Raw genomic sequence first — 26,645 nt, 5'->3', positions numbered from 1 at the left:
TCGAGAAACCAGAACACTATATAAAGTCCATATTCATGTTCCGAAATCAACATTTCTCAAACGCGTCAATATTTAAGAGGAGCTTCCAATAGAAAGTGTGAACAAGCACTGAATAAGGCAGCAAAAAATGTATTGCAAAGATAACGTTTAAAATAAAACCAAGGTACTTATCTTCTAATCAAACAGTAAAAGCCACAAACCAGACTCTACCCTGTATTTCAGTGATTGCTTTTTTCCTGAGTTGGATATAACACTGTGATTTCTTCTGAGAGAAGAAAAAAAAAATATCACCATCATGAATATAATGTCCCTGGCTTTACCTACAACCAAGATAGCCTGAAATGACCAGTCTTTTTCTAAACCTACCTAATGGTTCTTTTGCTAATTAATTAATACATCTAAATCGGTCAAAAATAGGTAAGCCACTAATTACCTACAGACTTGATAACGTATCCTAAGAAGGCAATGAGGCTGCCAAAAAGAAAGGAAAAAAAGGGTAGAAGGTAAAATAAAGCTCACTCTCTCTATTTAATAGTAGGAAATTTGATTCTGCATTTATTAAGCAGCTAACTCCAACTAACTCCAATGGATAGCATATAACAGAAGTAGGTTGGAAGATTTGTCGTCTGCCTTTAGCAAGAATATGAAAGAAAAGAATATAGAGTGGAGAAGAGCAGGTTAACAATTAACCAGGTATTTATTGACAGTAATCCAGCCCAAAGTGGAGGTTACAGCACACAAGAGAGAAATTTTATTGCAATATTACAATAAAGAGAAGAAAAAAAGGTATTTCTTGTATAATTATGAGAAGAGTAATACTTTATAAAATTAAATTTTCAGGTATTGAGGAAAACCAAAATGTCAGAAACAATCACAAAAATATACAGTGCCAGTCATATGTGGTAACAACATTTTATATTTCTCCTGTTTTATGAATTTAAATAATCACATATTAAGATACTTCAGTTTTTTTTTTCTCCAGAGAGATGAATGTATATGATGCTTAACTAACTATACAGTCTAAAAATACATTTCAGTGTGAATGCTGGGAGTCTCCTCTCTGCTTCCTTTAGGTAATACAATCATGTCCAACTTTAGGAAGAAGGTAAGTTAGTTACACCAAGGGCAATCTCAACATTTATACAAGTTATTGAATAGAAAAATGCATAGTTACCATGGGAACTGGTAAATCACATGGTATCTGCAATGAGATGCAAGGCATCTTGAGTAAACACTCATATGTATGCCTGTGTGTCCTCTGCATAGAATGTTCCTTTGTTGAGGAATGTGCACAGGAGTGCCATAGTCCAGATTGCACTGTCTCTTCCACAAAAAGTTGGTACAAGTGATTCAAAATGTTATTTTTGCATGGATATTTTAACCGGGCCCATCAGAACAGGAAGGAATACTAAAATAATAGTAATAATAATAATTGAATGCTTTGCTCTGAATCACCTCAGTCAAAACCGTGAACATTCATCACTGACAATATGCCTCTCAAGGTCACACTGGGCCTGTCACCAAAAGGCTGCTCACAGCAGCACTAGAGGAGTGCTCCTGGCGGATGAGGAGCTGTTGGATGTGCAGCAGCACATCGCGGGCAGATGGAGCTGCTCCTGTCCCCAGCCACCTGCCCCACCCATTAGATGGATGTTCACTCCCACAAAGCAAGGACATCTGACCTGCCCTTGCCTCAGTCCCAAACCACGCTGCTGCATGCTTTTGCAGGCTCTGATACTATCAGCAGCCAACATTCAGCATCTCCCGAAGAGGCCTCCCCTCCTCCCAACTCTCTACAAAGACAGCTCTCCCAGAAAAATCTCCACATATTATATTCCTTTCCTGCCAGTCACATCCACAAAGCACTGAAATTTCCATCAGTCTCTGGGCTTTGACTTCTGTTCTGCTACCCCTTTTTTAGCTTTCATTCAACTACTATCATGCCCACGCATGGCTCCCTCCCCCCATCCTTTTAGTTCTCTCCCAGAGCAGCATCAACACAGGATTCCCCAGCAGTCTTCCTTGGATCACTACCTTTCTCCTCCCTAAAAATGTCTCTTCCTTCTTGGACTCCCAAGCAACCTGATACAGTGTCACCTATAAGAAGAGACAGAGAGCAGCAGTGCAATACTGCATGCCAGAGGCTGAAATCACACTGGACACAGGGGTTTCTCTGGCCACTGGTGCAGACTCTCTTCTGATCCTATTCTCTGCCCTACATCACATTCCATCACCACACCACACAGCAGAGCACAGACTCCCTGGACACTGCCAAAACCTATGGTGATGCTCAAGAAACAACAAAGCTCTTCCATATCTCTGATCTTCACTTCTCTTCCCTCATTCCTGGATGAGACTCCTTAGAATCACAGAATTGTTCAGGTTGGAAAAGACCTTAAAGATCACCAAGTCCAACCACAACCTAACCATACTACCCTAACTAACAACCTTCCTCTAAATCATGTCTCTGAGCACCACATCCAAATGATTTTTAAACACATTCAGGGATGGTGACTCAACCAGAGCTTTGTTCAGGCTTGCATTCTTTTTGTGTATAAACATGAGATCTCACCTAATTAACCTCTTCTTCCTTATTCAGGAAAGCATTTTTACAGCTGTATCTCTCTGTTACCCCAAGTCATTCCAATAATAACTTCTTAAACCTGTTTACTTTGCCATTTCAATCCTGCTGGCCATTTGCTGTTTGACCCAAACCTTGACAGGTAAGGAGATGTCACAGCTGAAGAAGAGACATGCTCTGGAATTCATCAGCTGTCAGAGAGATTTGAGCAAAGGAAAGATAAAATGAGATGTGTGAACAAATGACCAGGTCTTACCTCCCTAATAGAACCCTGTGGAGAGGGTTACAATATCCAAGTACTCCAGGGAAATAATTAATGATCCTTTCTTCAGTTCAGTCATGTTTCAAGAAGCAATTGCCTGAGTTACTAAGTGCTTGAGACTGCCTCTGTAATTGCAGTGATTTATTTTATGCGTTATCCTAACTACAGCACTAGGTCAGGAGGACTTGTGCCTTACGGATGCCTTGAATTTTAACACAGCCATAGGAGGATTAAGAGAATGCAGTCTGAAAGACAGAGACCACAATAGTTCAACTGGGGAAAAAAAGAAGTCTATAAATCTCCGGTATCAGAAATATTAGGCTTCTGTTAGGTTTTTAGTAAAATAAATCGTTTTTTCAGGTAATTTGAAACAGAAGAGGCTTACATTTTCCTCTGCTCCCTTGAAATGCAAGTGATCACAATCTAATGTTCTTAAAGATCCATTAGAACTTTTTTCCCAGTGTTAGTAACAAATGTGTAACTATCCACTCATGTAACTCCCCACAAAAGGCAAAAAAGCAAAGAAAACATTTTCTCCCTGTATTATACCTCCATCTATCCCAGGGAAAAATCTTCAGAACTCAATCCTTCTCCACCCCTCTGGGTTTGTGCTGGCGCAGCACACAGTCTTAGGCTCCTGGGCAGTTGTATGACAAACAGGTACAACCATGCACATAGCTGCCCACTTGCCCTACCAAGAAAATGCTGTGCCAGAGAATATTTTGTGAGGACATACCTCCATGCTGAACGACCCAGCATAGAGGTCCTTTTGGGGGGACTCAGCCTCTGGTCCCCTACTTTTAGCTGCATAAGGCTCCAATGGCATAGAAGGACGTTGCTAGGATAATGAAAATTGAAAATGCTGTCATCACCAGAACATTCAGGCTGTTTGGAGACCTTGAAGGCAATTCCCCTTTGCCCCCATAAACTGTGCCCCCAAGATCACTGCAGCAAAAGTATTGCTAACCTGCAGAGCTATTTTGCCAACTGCTGTGCCTCAAGGTTAGCGGTGTAGAGAACGTGAAGCTAATTTCCAAGGTCAAAATAAAAAACACAGCAATGATAGTCCACAGTAACTTTCATGCATTTGGTATTCAGCATGCATTCTTTCTGAATATCACACCACAGAATCAGTGCCAATTCATCAGGTTTTAAGCTTTGTCTCATTAAAAGTTAGATTATGCTTAAAGTAAAATGCAAATTTTTATTTGATCTGGTTAAGATGTTTCTGTGCAGCACAAGCTAAGCCTCTAATTATCTGTATCTCTATATTATCTCAATTGTTATTTAAATATAAGCAAATTCATAACGATCCATTTGGATGGACAACATCCGTGTACTAAAAAGGGGTAAAGTAAAAGAAGCCAAGATGCTGAACGTCAAGCTGCTAGGGTCTGAAAATGAAAATGTTTCCCTGTCCTGAGCGTGCCAGGAAAGTGAGAGCTCCCATTACATTTGGCAGCAATTTCCCATGATGAAGCAGCTCTCTGTAGCTTTCATTTTTATAAAAGCCCCAGTCAATCTAAAGTTAGCTCCTTGTCCTTTACAATGCAATACAGGTGAAGTTCATTAAACATATTGTCTAAGGTAGCAAAGGGAAGTTTTGCTATAGCAAGCACTTAGCGTGCACTAGAAGCAGAAAGGGAAAAAAAAAAACAAACAACAAACGTAAAAAGGATTGGAACAAATTATTTGCTATAAAAGCAAAAGTGATACGGGCATTTTGATATTACTTGTTGTTCTGCATTAGCAAAATGGCCAATATGAAGACTCCATACCATGGGAAGAATTATTAGGATTTTAACCAACAGGATATTTTTAAGCTGGCTGGGCACCCAGCTATTCGACGCAGATCTTCTCCATGCACGAGAGCATTGGAACACAGGAAACCTCAGCTTTAATGAATTAGAAGGAAAACTGCAAACACCTAAGAGATCACAGTTAATTTTCACAGTATCATGGTAAGGCAGGTCTTACAGCTCATTGACATATCGGACTGCTAAACCCTCATCTCTTCTTACTGCAGGTAAGGCATTCTTTTCTACCATTCTATTATAATTGAATGACTAAATTGGTTTGTTTTTTTCCCACTCTTATGAGATCCTCACAACATCAGACACTGTGCATCAAACACATTAAAAACTAATAGTGTTTTAGAACAGATATATGTATATTTTACTGCATAGCCTTTGTCTAGTGCAAATATTTACTATTGTCATATCACTGCAATGAAAACAGAAGATGTCAAATGATTAACAGGAAAGTACTAGCCAGTAAGTATTCTAAGAGTATTACAATAGCAGCAGACAGGGAAAAAAATGAAGACAAACTGTACTCTTCTTCCCCGCACAGCAGAAATGTAACTTTTTTAACAGGGAAAAGATAGCCGTATCAGTATGAATACATCAGCGTGCCTGTAACATCTGAGGGTGGGAGTGGGAACAGAGGAGTTCCTGGAAGCATGCAGCCACCCAGCACAAGAACAGAGCATTTCCCTCCTGCAGATGGCTATGGATCCCGCACAACTTAGCACAGATGCCCACTGCTCTGCTGTACAATTGGAGCATTCTGTGCCAGCATAGCTTCCTGCAGGGAAACATCCAAAATGAAATTTAAAAGGTTGACTTTTAGAGGTGTCCTGCAAATTAACGCTGTCCCTGTAAAACAAAGATCACTTTTAAGGCTGCACCTGATCTGGAGTTCCCTGCCTAATGCCCAGGCTCCAGCACTAGCCCTGCACTTTGGGGAGCCAGCTACAGTCTGCACATCTCACTCTCTCCATCAGCGGGCACCAGATGGAGTGCAGGGAAGGTGACGCTCACAGCCCCCTCATACCTGAGGGAGGTGCACAGAAGTTTGTACAGCGTTCAGACACAATCCCTGAGATCCAGGTTCTGCTCTGAGCACTGAAAAAGACGTTCAGATTTTTCAGAAACTGCTAGAGGAACAATTGGTACCGTCTGAAGAGATGTAAAGGAGAGGGGTGTTGGCACAGATGGATCGTCAGCAGAAAGCAGCTTCTTTGTGTTACCAACTGAGGCTGTGTGCAAATGTCTGGTTATTTCTCCAACATGAAAAAAGGTTCCATAAGTACATCATGTAGGAGATCAGCTTTGCTTTCGACAGGTTTTTTGCAATCTACTTTACAAATAAGCATGAACACACACTGGCACTTATCTCTACAGAAGAGAGAACTGGGGTATCACGAGTACCCTGAGCTCCTTGGTGGAGAAAGCCTGCCGTATCCTTAATGAAACCTTAGGAAAGGCCCCAGATGTGAGATGCAATCAACTGGGTCTCCAGTGGGGCATTGCTCGCATTGCTCAGACTCCTCTGGAAAACCTTCTGACGGCAGCAATAAAGGAGGCAGAACAGTCCTCACCTCACTCAGCCCTGCTGGATCTCTACCTCTGTGGGGAATGGCAGTAAAGGACTTACCGCAAAGGGAGTTTCAGTTAGAAGCTACATATTTCTTTTACAGAGGTTCATCAAATCCAGGAAGCAAAAAAATATTTTAAAAAGAATCAATATAGCATAATTATTATTATCTCACTATAGGAACTGTGTATGGGCTGACTATTTAGACAGACTGAATCAATGTGTTGATTCAGTTTGCACATGGGAAGACAGAGTCAGTATAGGCTTCAGCTGTGTGCCAGTCACACAAGGAAATCCAGGCCTGAATGTGGATGTTCTTTAGCTCCAAACCTAAACAAGAAAGCTTTGCGTGTGACAATTGAAATCCTGACCCTTTCACTCCAGCCAGCTCAGAGTTGCCTTCCCTTCACCATAACCACATCAATTCTATTAGCTTGCTAAATATGGCCAAAAAGCATATTTTGCAAGCACCTCGTTTAACTGTTGTAGTGTATCCACAGGTATATTTTTAATGTTTTATTTATAAAACAAAAAAAATTTATTTTTAATGTCTTTCCCCTTACCAAACAGGGCAGCATTATCCCCTGTTCAGGGCTTACTCCAATACAGAGCTGAAATCCAACTTGGATTTCCTTCCAGCAAACCGCTCAAGGAAATTCCACACACTATTCGTGATCTTCCTGAGTTAGGTCACTATTATTTTCCAAGGCACCAAATGCGGCCTTTTCCTTCAACCAGCACCACCTGCTGCTCCCACACATCAGAGCATCCCCTGCTCCACCGAGTGACAAAAAAAAAGCTGGGAACAACTTGCCACATGCTATCAGAAAGCATATTTGAGGACAGCCAGGAGGTTATTGCTAATTTCATCTTTCATGTTTCCACGTGAAACATCTAATTAAAATTTTTCACCCAGTAGTTAAGATGAAAATAATGCATATGCACTTAAGAAGTTATTTTCACATGCTGTGAATTAGAATATAGAAGGTGCTGCACACAGCAGTCGGAACGCTAATCGAGGAAGGAAAGGGGAATACCTGCTTTGATTTAGAGGAGGACAGTCAGCAAAAATCCCCTAATCACCTGGGTTTTCATTCCTTTGCTCTTTGAGCTGCCACATGCAACCAAGAAAAATGAATGCAAGTGGTGTATTAACTGCTACCAAATCAGCATTCTCCACAGGTGGCTGTGTGCCAAGCACATCTTGCAAAATGCCACCACCTTACGAGGCTACAGCACGACAGAAGCATTAGACCCCAAGGGCTATACCGAAAAATACCTATTAACATCAGCAGGAGCTGAATTAAGCTTTAAAATGCAGACAGGCACTGTGAGTGACAGAATGGCCCTAGCAGAAATGCAAGGTCACGTTGTCTTTCTTTTCTTGCTGTGGCAGAGGCTTCAACAATGTAGGCAATGCCATATACTTTACAGCTGCCCTTTTTCCAAAAGGCACTCGCTGCAAGTTGACTGACTCTGGCAGAGCGGAGGCAGCTGAATAAAAGGGAAAGGCAGACTGTTCACACCCACCACACTCCAGGTGATCTTGCCTGCAGGAGCAAATGCTGACAAATGCTGGTGGCATTTATTCCAGTGAGGACCTGTCACAGGCCACCAGATGTCAGCAGAAATGTAGGTTGCCCCAGCAGCTGGGAAGGGTTGTGATGTCAGCACAGCAGTACCTGCAATCAAAGGAGATTCCAGCTGGTGCAGAGAGTATCCTGTCACAGGAACCACACTGTCTACTGCAAGGGCAGCTCTTATCACAGAATGTGCTCGAAACAGGAGCAAACTGACTCGTACAGACATTGTCAGTTTGCAGGAAACATGGTTATCTGTTTAATACGTGTCTCCTGCATTACCGGCCCAAATCTACACTTCAGTGAAGCTGCAAGTTCTTCTTAAATATATTTGTGAGAATATGAGGGAAAAAAGAAAAAAGAATAACAAAAGGGGGAGAGGGGAGTAAAGGTGATTAGAAGCCCTGAGCCCTTGTAAACGACTGTGATCTATGGGCATGCTACCAAATCTCAGACACCCTCCGGAGAGGACAGTGTGGTATACTACCATCATCTTCTACCTTGGCAACATCTTTCCAGATACCTTCACTGTTTAATCTCAGCCAAGTTCACACTGTGAGCCAAAGCCAGATGTCCTTTATTGGTTTCTTTTCTAATAGAAAAGAACATAAAGCAAGGAATAACTCAAACGCTCTCCATCGCTGATAGGTGAAGGTCAAATTATGTAAGTTGCTCCAAAAGTAATCACTACTATTTATCTCCACAGAAACTACAACATATGCAAAAAGCACAATAACGCCATTCGATTGAGCAAATTCTCGTCAATTATATTAATTATGCAGATGGAGAAAACTTCAGAACAATTTGTAAAAAGAAGTTTTGGTGCACCTAACTAGAGGCCTCAAACCTGTATAGAACTGGCAGTATCTGAGCTCTACATTATGAAGAGGTAGCATGCTGTCACTGTGAGGGTCTGCTCTGTCACCATATGTCACTCCCACCACATACCCACATCCTTGTACCATGTAGAAAACTGACCCAAATGAAAAACAGCCCCACCAAAAGGGTGTACTTGTTTTATTTTTCATCTGTATTATCCCATCTGCTCACAAAGCAGCACCAGACAGGGCTGGGAACAAGGTGCAGGAACGGGACTGGCTCAAAGTTTAGTTGCTTCTGTCCTGCTGGGTTGCCCAAACCATCTCTCAAGGATCCCAAAGCAATGTATCAATACTCATTAACTACCAGAGGTTTTACAGCACTCCTCCAAGGTCCTACTGCTCAGAAGCCCATTTTATACCTGAGTAAACAAAGACATAGCAAAGTGATGGGACTTGGAGAAGGTTACATATTAAATAACCAATGGGGTCAAAAATAAAATCCAGGCTTTGGGACTCCCAGCATTCACTTTTAGCCTGTTGCCAGACTTGCCCTAAACTGTTATCACTTGCCCTTTTTACCCCCCTCCACTCCATTAGCTAAGCTATTGTCACATGCAGGAATGAGTCACTGCCCCACACCAAAGAAAGCCCATCAGGCAAAATGTGCATGAGGAATTTCCTTCTATACAAAGTTGTATAATGTTAGAGCATAAATCAAAGAGTAGCAAATTGGGCTTTCTTTTCTTTTAAACACTAGGCCAAGCATCTGGAGGAAAGAAAGTATTATGGGAATATATAACTTGACTCAAAGGAAAAGAGCAAGTTTTGCAGTATCCTGCACATGCTTCCATACTGCGGTCACAGCACGTGTTGTGAGCACAGGCATGACTCGCCTCAATTGTATTTTTACAGGAATAAAGACTTTACCATCTCGCTGCCATTTTGCACAGCTGGTAATAGAGCATTCTTCTCCAAACCTTGGGTCACATTACAAAGATTCAACAAAAAAGAATAGTAAGCCCACTTAAAAAAATTGTTAAAAGGAAAAAAGCATTTTCCTTTACTCTAAGTGTTTCAAGAGATTTAAACAGCTTTTCCTAGCTGCCAAACAATTCCAGCTCTACAGCTGAGCTGGAGACCATTTCCTTATCTCTGTTCAACTTCTTCCATTTCAAAAAGATGCCTGTGCCTGTACCTCACTGAAAAAATCCGAGGACCTGCAGAAACCTTTTCTTCTCAAACGATAAAGAGGTTGCCTTACCCAGAGCAGCTGATCACCTAGGGCTATGTATTCATTTCAGTACATGAAAGATCAACTTTCAGAATCATGACACTGTCCCGAACACGACAGAACTAATCCCAGCCCCTGTTGCTCCTCATTCAGACCAGAAACTTGAACTTCAGGTTACCTCTGCAGCACACATGCACCTACATCTTAATCACTTATGTTTTAATCAACACAGAGTGATAAACTGACAAACTCGCTGATAGGCTCATTTTTTCTTGGCTTGTAGTTGAAAACTATAGAGTCAAAATTGCAATCATCTTACTCTGGTGTAGTTGCCTGGCTAATACTGCAGGCCCTAATAGACAAAGAGAAACAGCTTAATTTCTTCTGCTCCAATGACCTCAGTCACCTGTACCATCTCATGGCAATCCAAGCCACAAAAGTTCCCATGAATGCTGTCTGTGCTACTGCTGTTATGTGTTTGATCAGCAGTTATGCTGCAGATACAAAGCAGACTCTGATATAATAGGAGGGAGCTAAAAGCAGTACATCTGCTCTTCAAGACAACCAGTAGATCCATCCCAGCAAGAGCAGAGAAAAGAAATGAGCTTTTTAAGAAGTGAAGCACAGATCTCAGACTGGACATCATTTGTTTGAAACAATATTTTTCCATCAGCACCCCAATTACTGACAAACTAAGCAATACATCAGTGTGAGGCTGTTTATCAGGGTGACAAATACCACAGCTTTGGGCATGTCCTGACACTTGTTCCATGTCTGTGTGTGTACAAGTGTCCGCTCCATTAGAAAGGTGCACCCTAAAATAGCCTTGATGTCTCAGGGTAGGAATTTCCTCAAGAAATTCTTCAGTTGTGAGTAATCTATTCAAACCCAGGCTCTAAATTGTTAATCTTCTTTTGTAAGCCTTTTCACAGCCTCAGCCTGACCACTACCCTGCTTCAATGAGCAAACCATCCGTCTCCTTAATGAGAACACTGATTACAAAAGTTAGTAGCCAGTAAATTAAGAAAACTGTTCTTAAATATCTCTTGTCCTTCAGAGAGAGTACCTGCCCTGCTATGATATAGCTCTTTCATCTTGAATTAGCTAAATCACAGCATCAGGGCTTTCAAGCTCCAGATATGTTCATGCTTTTAAACAGTATGTAACTCTTATTAATACACACGTTAATCTGTAAAGGGATTACAAGGTGGATTTGGGAAACATTTCCCTACTGATGCGCTGAAGTGTTGAAATAGCCTCAGACTAGAATATCATTTATGCAGCTGAATAAATGAATTTGCATTCTTCAGTCGGTCCCCATGCATCAGAGGATCTTAAATTTCCTTTGAATATTAGTGGTAATTTGCAGAAAACTTTTTCAGTCCATCTGATTATGAAAACACAGCATAAAATAAGAGAATGTTTTCCCCCCATCAGTGAGACAAAAAAGATATATGAGTTCTTATACAATTTTTTTAAAGCAGTGGCTTTATAAACATGTGGGATTTTCTTAATAGGTGACTAAAATAGTAACTGCAAATACTGCACGAACAGCATCAAGTCTCTCATACAGACATTATTTAACGCTTACTAGACATGCCAAAGAAATACTGTGTAGTGCAAATATGCCTCAACGCATCTCAAGTTTATGTTTGAGCATAAAGAGCAATGGCAAATTGTTTCAAATAGCTTTATGTACAGAGCTTGTTTTCTATAATTGATGCAAAGCAAACTTTTCAAAGACTCTCTTTATAGCCGAATATTTCAATTCCGATTTTTCATTTGTTTTCTGTCAAAGCAACTGTTTTAAAGGACTGAAATACTTAAATAACATAAAAATACAAATACTCAATTTTACATTTCCCTGGGCTTATGAGCACAACTTGCTTGCAATGATAATTTTTAATCCAGCCCACATTTGAAGATAAAACAATTTCTGTGCACCTTAGATAACCATTTTCTTTTATTTAAATTGCCAGTATGTTTTTACCTTGTAGGAATGAGACAGCCTAGATAAGAAGCCAATCTGTCTATTTAGAAGCTTATTTACTACCATTTACTCATTAGCAAAACTGAAGTTTAGGAAGTCTAACACATATGGCAGGTTCAGTGCCTTAATTAAGAACTTTATTGTAACACATTTACAAGTGAGAATGGGAAAAAAACACTATAATTCAGTTTTGTTTCTTTTTCCCTCGACAAGTCTGTAAGCATTATTACTGTTGGAGCACTTTGCAAACAGTACAGTCACCAGAGAGGAGTTTGGCAGTGTTGCAAAACTGCCTTAAATTCCAATATAACTGTCTAACCTGTTCACAGTAAGCTTGAGGTGCCAGAAACAAATAAGGAGGTCACATATGATGCAGCTTGTAAACAAAACTTTCTAAATTAGAGGATTTTTTTTATAACACTTTTTTAAGCAAAGCAAAAATCTGGGGAAAAAAAAGGATAGCAGCCAGGAAATCTTAAACCAAAGAAGTATAGGCTTTCTGACTTGGGTGTTTCAAGGATGAATTAAAAATATATGCATGTATAAAATCAGCATATATAGCCCAATTTCATGCCCTTCAGACCACATCCAAACTCAAGGAAGCCATTCTTTTTGACACCTAAGTTCCTCCGGTGAACCACCCAGCTGACACGTATTTCCTCTCTCCCAGACCATCTGCTTTTTCTCAGGAAAAAAATAATAATTCTACTTCACTTCTTTCTGAACCAGCAACTCAAACTAATCCACATTTTGCTTGCCTGTTGTAGGCCATAGACCACAGTTCCCAAATTTTATGTCTTGAAGAAAACAGACGATATTTTATCTGCTCCCAGACTTCTGCAATAAAGGAAGACCAGACTCTTTTGACACACTTGTTCCATATAAGACAAGAAGACCTGTCCTCAGAGTTAGGCGAGGCTGGTCATTAGACCAGGGTATCCTACCCTACAGACAAGATATCCACAACACTCAGAGTGCTAGAGATAGAGACAAGTGAAATTTCCCTAAGCAGCTCCACATCTCATCTGCGAGGTGTGATGAGAATGCTACACATCACTCCCTAAGAACACCACATCCCAAACTGAATATGTTCTTCCTCTAACATTTCAGCAGAACACAAGGGACTGTGCACTAAGCTGATGCCAATGCCATCACTTCTGCAGCAGCAGGATGGATGGAAGGCTGAAATCCCATATGCAGGCAACGCTCACTGCACAGCCTGCCCTGCAATACCCTGCCACAGTGCTCCTCAGAGAGGAGCAGCAACAGCTGCAGGCAGGAGAAGGCTGTCCAGAGCTGAATCCTGCCAACACACACGCCAGAGCAGTCTCAGATGAGAAGGGAGGAAGGGAGGGAGAGGAAGGGATGGAGCCTCACATCTTCCTGAACGTCTATGACCCGAGCTCTCACTGCCCCCACCTTGCGAAGCATAGGTTTTTTGTCTTTTTTTTTTTTTCTACTGATAGCAAAGTACTTGAGTAAGCTGAATTGAGAAGCCTGTGGCAAACCTTGCCCATTTTCAGCTGTACCTTCTTGGTGCCCATGCTCAAATAAAGCACTGAGCTTAGCAAATAACCCACGCAAGAAATAAAGTGAGCAGGAGGAATGACCTGTGTTTTGTCCATAAAGGATCTCTAACAACTTTCATATTTCCTGGCACCTCCTAGGTCTAATGACACACAGTTGTTCAAGAACAGTAACTGCTGCATTATACCACTCAGTCAGCTTGATTGCACTCCTGCTAAACTGGAGCCATTTGCTCCCTAAATAGTAGCAATTGCAAAGCATCATACTTTTCAAATGAGAAGAAAAGCTGAGCACTTCTTTCCTTTCCATTTATAGAGCTGTGCTATAATCTGCATAGCTGCAGAACTGCAGCTGGCATACTCTGCAGTGACTGGAGCAAGCAGCAAAAACACCACTGAATTTCTGGAGTACCAGTCCACCTCTCTTCTCTACCACAGAGCCTGCGATCTTGCTTCAAAATCCCAAAACACAATTAGAAATCTTTCCTGGATTAAAACCTTCTTTACTAAAGCTTCTAACCTTTTTAATTGCACTTTGCTGATATGGTTTGTATATACATGGATATTCTGCCAGCTGTCCGCAGCTAGTGGATCAGTGAGGAACAATCCAGTCTCAGGGATCTGAGCCTGGCAAAGTACTCTTCTCCTTTGTGCACATCTACTGATACAACCACATTTTTAACTACACAAGATTCTATGCTGCTGAACAGAATGGTGTGAAGCTCTGAACTAAGATTTGATTCTTCTCTTTTCTTTTATGCAGTCTTACTACAGTAGGAAGGAGCTCGCAGATGAGATGAAAGTAATTATTTTCTAAAGCTTACGTCTTTCTTCTGCTGTCCAGTGAGTAGAAAATGGAAGAAATTACATATATATTACAGCAAGATGCATGAGGACAAGGTAGGATTTTTGTTTTTTCTTGAAGTTATTTGCCCAGGATTGTTTAGCTGAATATGAAATCAGAATAGAAATCTTTACCAGGAGAATAAAATTAGGATACATTGTGCTATAAGCAGAGCAGTCATATTTTACTCCATTTTCCAATCCAGTTATTAGCATCTGAATAAATGCTTTCAGAAGCATTACACAGAATAGTACCTTCTTCAGTGTGACTCTTGGTAGGATGCACATATTTTTACAAAACTTCTGAATTCCCTACTCTTTTTAATTCACACTGAAAAGTACCACTCACTACTTCCTTCCAAAGCAGCAAAGTAATTTTCTTTAAGACAATTGAAACTGAGTACTTTAAGCACTTGTATACCTTATCCATTATGTCAGTACATCCACAAAAAATCTTTAAAAAAAATAAAAAGACAGACATCTCATATTCACTAGCAGAGATTTGATGGAAAGCATCCTGAAATTACCAGCTATTTCATCACTCATAAGTTATTTATAATCGTAACAAACTTGGAGACAACATAACAATTTAAATGTGTAGACTATTATTGAATCCAGTGCAGTTCAGAGAAATGCATATGACAGAAGAAAACTGCTGTAGTTCCATGACTAATGCATGTCCTCACCATCAAGCTTTACTATCTCAGCTTCCTAACCTAAATCTCCCTCCCTACCAGAAACAAACAAGAAAACCCAAACAAGAAATATCTTACTTGGTCAGTCTTCTCTGGTTGTTTTCTATCCGTCTGCAAAAACTGACAGTTTTCTCGTGCCAGCTTCTGGACCAGCTCAATTCTTCCAATGTCATCTCTCTCCTGAAGCTTGCACAAAACCCCTGCCTTAAGGGTGGGAGAAAGAGCAAACAGATACTTAAATCCACAGTCCCAGGACATGGCACTGCCACAAGATTTCAACCTTAAAAGAAACGCATCTGTTTGATCATATTTACTGAACTCTGTGCCGCCTGCTGAGCGCAGACTAACAGCTGCTGCCAGGGAAACTACTCAAGAAGAGCTGGGGCACATCTGAGTCTCCAAATGTATCTACTCCAGAGGAACAAGGCAGGGCTAACTAAATCAAGTGCTACAATGTGTGTGACTGATATGCTGTGTTTTGTTTGTTCCTGTCAGCCTGTTTCCTGTTACATCAGAGAACAAGAGCAAGAGGTTAAAAACTCATGGGAAAGTTAGCCAGGAACGGCCCTGGAAAAAGAAGGAAGAGCAACAAAGTCACTCCTAAAAATAACACGCTGCAACTCCCAGCTCTGCCTCCAACAATGTGCCATGCATTCAAGCTGCAGCAGTTAACATGCGCAACATCTATTTATTCTCCGTGTAACAAATTACATAGTTCAATTCTGTTTAGGGGGAAAAAAAAAAAAAAAAATCAGGTTTTCTTTCTAAAAAACACTATACAGCATTTTATTTTTTCTATTCTCTAATATTCTGCTGGTTAGTCAAGCTATGCTGATAGCATATCACCATAACACCCAGCACTGGTTGTTTCACAGAAATACTGTATATATAAAGACAGATTCATGCTTACATACAGGTACGCCAGAGCCATCCCTCAAAGTTGGCTGACAAGGGCTTAACTGCTCACAGCAGAGCTGATGGCTGACACAGCTTTTGCATCAAGAGCTGCATGGCTTTATTTGCCCAGATGTTTCCTGGTGGAAGAACACATGCCTTGGGAGTGCTGGGCACGTGACATGGCTACATTACTGCTATATGACTTCAGAAGCAGCCTCCAAATAAACCTTTTTCCTCCACTCTTTTCTTTCTACTGCTCACCCTGAGTTTTACTGAATCAGTATTTGCTCAAAAGCCCATAAAACATCTTGCAAGTCAAAGCCAAAGCTCTAGGATGCTCCACCAACATGCAGTGCCACACAGGCTTTGGTCCAATGGCCTTTGGAAAACTTCCCATGACAGCCAAAGGCAGGAAAGTGGCCATCCAAGCTACTGATCCTACAGTCCACTGTTTTCTCCAAGGAAGAGGGAAACGTTGAGTAAGGTTTCAACAGCTGGAGCAGGTAACAGTTTCACTGCTCTGATCCTGATGGAACATAAGGGCTCCCCTCCTAATTCCAAAGAGCCATGCCCACTGAATTATTTGAAATAGAAACATTACATGCCTTTTTTGGTACTCTATAGTAGACATTTTAAATAGTCAGATGATTTGTTCGCTAAAATTCACATTTTTGTCCAGTAATATGCATGGGTAGTTCAGGCCGTTATCACAGACTTGGCTGAGGTCAGACAACAGCACTACAGAGATCTCTGATTTTGTGAGGACATCAGCTAAAGCCAAACCTCCTTATTTCATGGCTGAGGGATGCTTCAAGCAGAGTGTAGCATCTGTATGCTGCAATCCCTGTAGGCTAAGGACAACTCAAAGTGTTACAGCCAATCAAAGCTTTGGGTCCATGAAGATTTATAGACTCTAGATCTGGGCTATAACTACTGGAGAGGCACTTTTCACACCTTCCACCCAGACAAGTCAGACCACGATCTACGAGAAGCAGAGATGGTTACAAGTCCCTGCACATCAAACGTCAGATGGACAGCAAGCAGAAATGCCCTGTTCACTCTGCTGAACAAATATGTATTGATTCCCAGTGTATGAAGCAAAGCCCAAAGGTTAAAAACCCTTATTTTAAGCTGAGAAAGGGGAAGGAACATTGCGGAGAAAGGCAACTTTCTGAACACGTGGTCCTTGCTTTTCTTTATATGTTCAGATAGAAGGTACTGTTGCCTTCCATATGGATGAGCACCCCAGCAAAAAATAAACTCCATGCCACAAACACTGCCTGTATTAAAATAAGAAATTTTTTTAGAGAATTGTATCTTCTGAGTCCAACTCCCGGGATTCGAGCCTCTGTGTAGCAGAGCAGCATTTCTACCACTTGCACCACAGGGGATTCAGACCTGGGCCTCCGGTGTTGCAACGCAGCATTCCTACCACTGCACCACCGGGGCACATGATCATCTATTTTAACATGTTCCTCCTCCACCAGTGTTCCAGAAGATGTCTGTGTCAAGCAGAGCAGTGTTTAGAGCAGGCACCACACCTTTAACCTTTGCTAACAGAAGAGATTTGTTTTGTTTGAACTGTACAAATATGTCCTTTGCATCTGTTGAAAACATAATTATTGCAAGTTTCTCTTTTGATCAGCCCGAAAACTAAACACCGATATGCCACTGCCTCAACAGATCATTTACTTTGCTCCAGTCACTTGCATAGTCTCACTAAAGTGAAAAGAACATTCACACCCTTCACCCAAACTGTATCCGATGTTTGCAGAACACTGTTTTTATGGGACTCACAAACAAATTAGAACAACAGCTGCTTTGATAATGCCACTATTCTACTCACAGTTGAGTCCTTCAACACTTCTCTTAACTGCTCAGTTAATAATTAATTGTAAATGTGCTTCAAATTCTTTCAAACTTCAGAAGCTGATCTGCAGCTGTATGAGAGCTGAATAAATCAGTATTAACAATTCTTTTTCATTATCATCTGCCCATGTAATCCTACTAGCTTACTAGCAGTCTACTTATAAGCTTTGAGCAACCAGTGTAGTCTTTCCTTTTATATCTCTTATATAAATGTAAACAAGCATTTCCCAAAAATAGCAACTACATGGCCTGCTCCAAAAGCAATACCCCCATTTCATTATGTTGGCCAACAGCTTCAGAAGCAGATGTTGGTGGTATGGCAGTAGATGCTGAACATTCCTAACAGTATTCTGTTACACATCATTGCTGCATGACAGATAGCAGCAGAGGGGTAGTCTGACAGAATGGCATTTGACATGGAAGTGTGGAATAAAGGGCACCCACTGACATTCACTGATGCTTGCTGAATGTTTACGGAGATGGAACAGTGGATGTGAGCACAGTGAGGTAGTGGGTGGTGCATTTCAGCAGTGGCAACAGTGGTCACCTCCACTGATACAGATTTTTACTAGTGCAGCATGCAGGCTCTTGTTTATCACTGGTGAAAATGTACAGCTAATGGTGATGACTGCTGAAAAATCGTGTTCTGTAGCACTATCAAAGATTATCATTATGCTCTTTGTATCTCTTTAAATTTCCACGGAAAAATATAGGAGGCACTACTTTGACAACATCTGTACAACAATCAAGCAGAACAGAGTATATCTGGAAATAACTAAGAATAGAAAAGAGCAGGTCATTTCAGAACACCTCGATCAATATTACTAAGTATTACTAAGTATTATTATGTGAAGAGTGTGGTAAATACCCAGTTACAAGACGACACAGGAGGCACATACACATGGTCTCCATTCTGCCTGTGATGTCTGCCATGACCCAGGCCACCTACAGAAGCTTTCTGAAGACTCTACTCTCTAGAAGGGTTCAGGTATTGCTAACATGGCTGCTTAGAACAAGGTTGCTCACAGACATCATTGCAAATCCCATCTCTCACATACAGCTTTTCAGCTGGCAAAACGTTAGGAGAGAAATCAGAGACAAGAGCTACAATTTGCATTCATCAGGGGAAATAAATGATGACAACTGGTGGGAAGCAAAAGATTTTCAAGGAGAACAGAAGAAACAAACAAAGAAAAAACAGTCAAGACTGGGAGAAACCAATTTTAAATCAAAAACAATAATCAGCACCAGTACAACGAGCAATATAATTATGCACAGTTCGAATGTGTGAACTTAATGATTGAATGAGTTGAAGATTAATCAAAAAAGATTCACAGAATCAACAGGGATAAGAAATCCCACAATAAATTACTGGAGAATGTAGATTTATTTCTTCTGAGCAATATCTAGAAATATGTGTTGGTTGTAAATTGGGGCAGTTAAGGAAGGAAAGAAAGCGGTTGCTGCTTACACTCAAGTGACTCTTAAGTATCTTCATTTCATTGTATGTCTACTTACACTGATTAAAATTCAATCAAAATGTCATATGCTCTTGCCTTTTAATACACAACTCATTTTATTTTCACATCTGGTATGTGCTATGTGTATCATCCAGAAAGAGCAGAGAGATCTCAAAAATGCTGTCTGATTTCAAAATCATGGGATTAATTCTCAGGGTGACCATCAATCTTATTCTAAACAGCCACATAAGACAATATCCAGCAGACTTCTATGTCTCCCTGCTCAGATCATTGAGGGAAATCCAATTTCCAGTGTGAAAGAGCTACCAAAACCAGATCCTTCAGCTTGCAGACCTGAAAATGTTTCTAGGATGCCATTAATCTTACACATTTACCTGAGCATCAGAGGCACTCTTGAGTTCTTCCAGCCCTCTTATTTCTTGACTGCTGTTTTCTTCATTTTGATGAATTGCTAAAATAAGAAAGAGAACATGTTGGAAGCAGGCATGTTCAAATCAGAAGCAGCACCAAAGCAGCACATGTCTATTCTAGATCAAACAGGATGGACATTAAACAAACATGGTTCCAAGTTTAGCTTTCTAACCAAGTCACTGAGTAGTTTTGGAAAAACTTCTGTATGGACTTTTTTTTATCTATGCAGTAAAATGCAGTACTGAATAGTTATATTTCTGCTACTGAGTTATTCCTGATAAAGCAGTGGAATTTAAGGGAACTCCCATCTTTTCTATATATTATAACAAGACCCAGTGACTCACAAAGAATGAAAAACAGAAATCTCTTTATTTTAATTTTATTGCAGAAGGTCAACACGGACTAAACATAATAAGCAGATTTATCCTTCATCTCAGCCTTGGAAAATTCTTTGTAAGCAAAGTGATCTTAATCTCAATAACTACCACTATTACTCATGGAAGTCACCTCCTCCATCCTAAATATCTGAACCAGTCATCAGTCTGCACCTGAGCTGCCACCGCTTGTTGGAAAGTAAGCATCACCAATCTTGCTTTGCCTTAAAATCACGTTTGTAAAGTGAAGCAGCCTGCGATCTGACCACTGAACAAATCAGTGTGCAGGCAGCAGGAGAAGGCTTGGCAGGCAGCAGTTGAAGCCTCATCAGTCACCCTCACCCAAGCTCTCCTTAGCCTGACCCTTCAGACACAGCCAGGTTAACACAGTCAAGCTGATGCACGGAGACATGAGATCTGGCAGGCTAAGTCTGCTGCAGGCCTGAGGCACAGTCAGTCCAAGCCTCAGGCAGCATCCAGCATCTTAAAAACAAAGTAACTTTAGACTGTTCTTGAACTCCAACTAAAGGATATGGATTTATTTTCTTCTTTTACTACAGGATTTCTGCCATCATTGCTATGCTAAGTAGGGTATGATGCCTCTTTCTCTGCACTTCATACAGTTATATTATTAAAAAAATTAAAATTAATATAGAGGTGATTACAAAAGGAAGAAAAGTCATTTATCAACACAATTTATTCTGTTCTTCTTCCAGCAATTTAAAAACAAACAAATAAATAAATAAAAAGTAAAAAACAAAAAACAACCAACAACAATCAGAAGTCTGGTAAAAGTCTTCACTTGGTTTGCTGACATCATTTGACTCTCTACAGCTACCTGAAGGGAAGCTGTGATCAGGTGGGGGGGTCAGCCTCTTCTCCCACGTAACTAGCAATAAGACCAGAGGGAATGGCCTCAAGTTGTGCCAGGGGAAATTCAGGCTGGATGTTAGGAAATATTTCTTCTCCAAGAGAGTGATTAGGCACTGGGGCACTGGAACAGGCTGCCCAGGGAGGTGGTGGAATGACCATCCCTGGAGGCATTCAAGAAATATTTACTGTTGTACTGTTGCAAATTGCTCAAGTCTGTATTAGCAGATATAGAGCATTTCCTCAACTCTCACTTTCCTGGTTTCTCCTAGGATCAATTTGATCTAGTCACAAATGACCAAAACATCTCTTCAGATGTTGGCTAATCATGGTATTTCCAGGGACCAGCTCAAAGTAAATCCATAGGTCCAGGCAGCTTCACCTAGGCATGCTGCAACCAGTTGTGATGAGGAAATGACAAGCAGCCCACAGTCAATTCCTTGTCCCCATTACAGGTGTCCCATGCCCAGCACCAGTTGGCCAACTATAGAGGAAGGCACACACCATTGCTGCTTAGGCTGGCAGAACAGTGAGAGGACAGCAGAGGAATTATTAACAACAGCAGCCACGGAAAGCTCAGGGAACTGCATCTTTCAGCAGGCACAGGGGAGGAGGGTGCACACCCCCAGCCTGCACAGCACTAATATCCTTGAAAGTTGAACAATTTGAGTGTGAGAAATTTTAAAGCTGATGAGAAAATGGCCTTGGTTAGGACATACGCTAAACAAACGCATTGGTTTTTGCTGTTGTTTGTTTGCTTTTTTGTTCTTAAGTATTTTTGTCAGCAATTTCACAGCTCAGCTTTAAAAAAGCTGAAAAAGTTGATAATCCAAACCCAGCTCTCCTTGGCTGCAGTGTTGTTTAGACTGTGTAAGGAATGTAGGAAAGAACCAGTAAATATTTTCTTACAGGAAAAAAAGGAAAGTCCCAGACCTCACACTGATGTGCTCCTGACCCTCTTGGGAGGGAGGGAGCATTCAGCCTCTTTTTCATGAAGTTTCCATGACAAACTCAGTTGTTGCATCCTCTCTGTCTCTTGTCCAAATACATCAGGACCAGCCATGGTTTGAGCCCTTCAGCTACATTCAGGGGGTAATACTTATGGAATTACACAATCAATACATTTTTTCCACCACAAGGATACAGCTCCTTGAAGGCTGAAGTGGCCACACTGGTGAATAAAAATCCTTAACTCTATTTTGATGGTCCCCATGCAAAAAAAGGTTACTACATATTTTGTCTATAAAACAAAGAAAAAAATAAAACAACATAAATCTCTTAAATATTCCTATCTAGCTCAGAAATGTGTGTTCACATGGGTCATCAGATGCAGCAAGAAACAAACTGCTGCATTTCCTCAACCAGTGTTATCTCACAGACAGCCCCTCAATTCCCACCCAGGAAACCAATTTATGGCAGTGGCCTTAGTACTGCCCAAAAAGGCTCTTGTGCATGCAATACACATTCAGCCATAAAATGTAAGAATTCAAGGATAATTTTCCACTTACGGACAGCTGGCCTTATATTTTTGAATAAAAAGGCTTGACGTTGCAAATTCAGCAATAGGAAAAGTGACAGGAAGGCTAGGGTGGGATGGGAAAGCATTTCCCAGGCAAGTGTTGATTCTGGGACAGTTCCCTAAAACTGTAGCATTTACACACAAAGAAGTCATGAATTTTGGAGCTGGGCCAACCACTGCCTTCTCTGCCAGCATAAACCCTGCTTCTATCTTTGCCACACAAGTACTCCAGCTCATCTGACAAAGCAGCAGCTCCAGAGAAAGGCAAAAGCAGTTTACCCTGATCTGCTATTATCTACTTAATGTTACATTTGGGTTCGGCCTTGAAGCCACAGAGAAGAAAAAAAAAAGCACACAAATGTGCAGTGGCCAGTTCTCTTTTCTACCTACAGCACTTATACTCCTTTGGTCAATAAAAGAGGTCACCAGGAATGAAATAAAAAGATATTAAATGAGCATTAGCTTGTTAACATGCAGTTCAAATGTATCCATTTGCAAACTAGCCTAGGGAGTTTGGGATGTTGATTTTTTATGATCACTTAAGGATCACAGAGGGCCATTGTCTGATCCGAGTCCCTTGTGTCCATATGGACCGTAGCTGAGCTCTATCTAGAGGATTCTTCCATAAAACTAACATTGGAATTGAAAGTACTTGTAGAAGGAAGCTTTGTCCTTTAGCAATTTGACTTCAGCTCATTAAACCAACAGAAAAAAATGGCAAAGTAGTAAATCATGCTGTACTAGCTGTATCAGCAAGATCAGTCATTACAAAGGGGTTAGAAGGGAGAGAGAGCATACCCATGGCTGACGCAGGAGCCAAGCACAACCTTCAAGTCAACAGTACTGACTGCTGCTCTTCCCGTTAACTCAGCCTCACTTGAAAGTTCTAAGTAGGTTTAAGACACAGGAAGAGATTTGTCTCCCTCAGCAGCACTACAGAACACCAAAGGGCTTTTCACAGCTGGACCCAGTGTGCAGCACTGAGGTCCTCCTAGCATGCAGTGGAAGCACTCCACCTGGCTCTGAGGTTGCATAGCACTCTGCTCCTAATCAGGCTGCTCTTCACAGCCCCAGACCTGAAGGTAAATTGTGTTTGACTTTTAAAAGTCATATCTTACAATTCACGCTATTGCATTTTTCACATTTTGAGCCATTCAAATAGCAGCATCTTTCACCTAAGTGAAATTGGAAAGGACAATTTAAAAAAAAAAAGAAAAAAAGAAAAATCCACCCATAAAGCAACTCCTGGAACCCAAAGCATTCCAATCTTCCCAGAGGCTTTGCTCTATTGTGCAGCAGCCCAGCATTCTTCCTCTGCTATAAATGAAGTTTCTTCTTTCTGCCCCTTCTGGCTGCCAAGATAACCTCCCTGAGACAAACCCCTGCACTATCGCATGAGCTCTGCAGCCAGCCTGCCTGAACAATAATACGAGCAGAGGTGTGAACTTCCTCCCTTTGGCTCCACAGGGTGTGAACTCCAAAAGCTAATTATTTAAATGATTCAGTGGGGACCCACCATCCCCACCAACCATTTTGCTGCAGGACAGAGCAGCACGGCAGACACAGATATCTGTCCTCCACCCGTGGCCACTCCAAAACCAGCTCAGCTCCACACAAGGCAGTCTGTCCTTCCAGCTGTAATGCATTTGGGGTTTGTTCAGCTGGTGATGGATTGCTGTAAGTCTGGCTGTGTTTGATGTCTTGGTTGAGAACGGAGAACCCTGGCATCAGGCAGCAGAGGGGACAAGGCATGTAAGATCACTGTGAAGCCCAGCCATGACACCAGGACTGCCTGTCTTCTGGGAGCTCATAAACACCGCCTTTGGCAGATACACTGCTTACATCGCACTGCCCTAGGCTGCCCTCTAGACTGAGCCCACTGAGCACTATGAGCCCCCAGGCACAGCCTGGCAACACCTGCCAGCTAGGACAGAGATGTACCCACAGTGGTGTGGAGGCAGCTCTGCCTCTGCAAAAAGCTTGGTCACCCCTTAGACTATACCTTTCATACTTCAGCAGTGCACCTTCATTTCAGTAAGAACACCCATTTATTACTTACTGTTGTTCTTTAACCTGCTAATATCCTCCAACATCAAACTACTTCACATAGTAGGATTTCAGTCCTACTATGTGATTAAACTTTTCATGTGTATTTGTAAGATAGATATACGTATATGCATATATGTACATGAATATATAAATACGTACAGATGGACCAGATGCTCTTAGATGTCTTTTCTAGCCTTAATAATTCTGTACACATTCATCATTCATACCTATAATTTCTTCCAGCTAATAAGGCACCAACTTGCCCTCAGTAGAAGGAATGTTGTTTATTTGACGAGCCAGCAGATTTTCACTATCCCATCCCTGTTGAATAGTTATAGGCTGTTTTTCAGTTCTTATTCGCTGCTGAAAAGACCTTGGGAATCTCCAAGAAAATTCCCTGGAGGAAGCATTCAGTGCTCTGAACTGCCAACAGTCTGCACCACTTGATTTATCATCTGCTCCTGGGAAGTCCACAACTTCCAGCATTCTTCTTATAACCCAAATTTTTTAGAAGCATGTTTCTCTTTTCCCCCCTAAGGAAGCTTTCCAGAAGTAGAAAAAAAAAAAAAAAAAAGTGTTTTTTTCTAAAGAGAACGTAATTCTAAGCCCATTTCATGGTTTTTGAAAACTTTCTCATTCGAACAACTGAGCTTGTTGTTCTTCATGGAGGGGGTAGAGAGGGCTCCGGAGAGGTTCGTTACTATGGCAGCTCTGAGCTGTTTGACAATGTTATAATGTTTGCTGATGCTTATTAATTTATCAGGGTGGGAAAAAAAAAAAAAAAATGAATGGCTTGTATTGATTCCACTGGGGAAAATAAAATCCACATCCTCTAGTTTATATAAGGCACCAGTGCTGAGTAGTGGAAAGAAGCTGAGCCACAAGTAAACGCTTCACAAACCCCAGGCTTGGGGGTCCATGTTAAGGCAGACCAGGCCTTCACACAGACATATTGCTGTATTTTCTGAGTCTTATTTCTAGATAGAAACAAGAAAAACAACAAGCGATGAACAACTCTGAAATCACCAAAGGCTACATACATAGCACAGCGATAATCCCAGAAATAAAACCCTCCAACTGAGAACTGGTTCCTTATTTACCATGAAACTGTTATCGTTTGATAGAAATTACTGAAAAGAGAAAGCTTTTTAAGCTCATCCTTAACATGATTCCTTTTATTAGCAATACAAAATTTGCCTTTGAGCTTTCTCATTCCTTCCCACTATGTCTGCATATATATATGCAAATTATTGTGCAGATTTCCCTTCTCTGAGTACATCACATATCTCTGAAACAGTTGGCAGGCCCTTGGGGGGTGTTGCCCAGACAGCTGTGCAATCAGCTGAGTAAATCAGCTAATTAAAGAAACAAAGAGAATGCAAAAAATATTAAAGAGATGCCAGTTTACAACGTTGTTCAGCACCTCTGTATCTAAAAAAGCACAGCAAGCATAGGACGGAATAAAGGCGCTCGTAAATTTGGGAACAAACTACTGCCAAAATGACAATGATGCCAGTTTCACTCAAACATTAACCTGGGATTCATGGTTTTTATTCTCATTTATGCTTTGTAGTTTAAATTAACTTAGTATAAATTAATTCAGCATTTTGTTTTAAATGGATAAAAACACAAAAAGTGATGTCGGTTCCACAGCCGATTTCAGTATGTAAAAAATGGTCATTAACTTCTCCTTGACCTTAGGTGTAGAACTAATATTGAATTTGCACAGAGGGTCCTCGTTATGCTTGTCTATCTTCCATCCAGAAGAAATAAGTTTCCCAAGGGTCTTAGTGCTACAAGCCATTCCTCAGATCTCAAATAGGAAACAGGGCTCCTTAAAATTATGCAAAAGACATTTCCTCTCATTGCAGAATTTATCAAAAGGAACAGATAACAGAAAGGGTAGGAATCTGAAATCTAAACAGAGCAAAGCCAGGCTGTTAAGAAAGGAGGCTGACAGATGTAGATTTGGTCTGTCTGATCCACACATCATTAAAGCACCATTCCTTTTCACTGCATCTCAACAACCACAGGAAGGGCAAACCTCATTCTGAATGAGACTCAGGGCCACCTACGTTATATAGCCATTGTAAATTAAAGAATGAGTAAAACAACCAATATTTCCCAATTTTCCAATTTCTGGCTCAGAGCCAGAAGCCTTGGCTGCTGTTCTTTCCAAATTCTAGTACAATGTTTCTGCTAGAAAATTCTGTTTATTTTAACTGACCCTTTCATCTGGTTTTGAAGGTCCATATTTCACACAAAATG

The 26,645-nt window shown here is 41.0% G+C and overlaps 1 protein-coding gene across 4 annotated transcripts in view; it reads right to left on the bottom strand.

Annotated features, from left to right (window-relative positions):
• The window catches only part of RAPGEF5 (Rap guanine nucleotide exchange factor 5), a 143,394-nt gene that overhangs the window by 65,687 nt on the left and 51,062 nt on the right, over positions 1–26,645 (bottom strand). For 2 of the 4 annotated variants that reach the window (XM_015853738.3, XM_015853739.3), the window contains exons 8-9: positions 19,529–19,605; positions 14,986–15,111 (exon numbers count right to left, since the gene is read on the bottom strand). In XM_015853738.3, the coding sequence (XP_015709224.2) occupies positions 14,986–15,111; positions 19,529–19,605 (203 nt within the window). The remainder of the gene's footprint in view (positions 1–14,985; positions 15,112–19,528; positions 19,606–26,645) is intronic. The other 2 variants (XM_085538495.1, XM_085538496.1) reach the window with 1 other exon arrangement.

This window comes from Coturnix japonica, chromosome 2 (assembly GCF_054131305.1).
Source record: "Coturnix japonica strain WE chromosome 2, WE-NBRP24, whole genome shotgun sequence".
NCBI classification, from domain to species: Eukaryota; Metazoa; Chordata; class Aves; order Galliformes; family Phasianidae; genus Coturnix; species Coturnix japonica.
The sequence above is the reverse complement of the archived record's forward strand: the minus strand, read 5'-3'. Positions and strand labels throughout refer to the sequence as shown.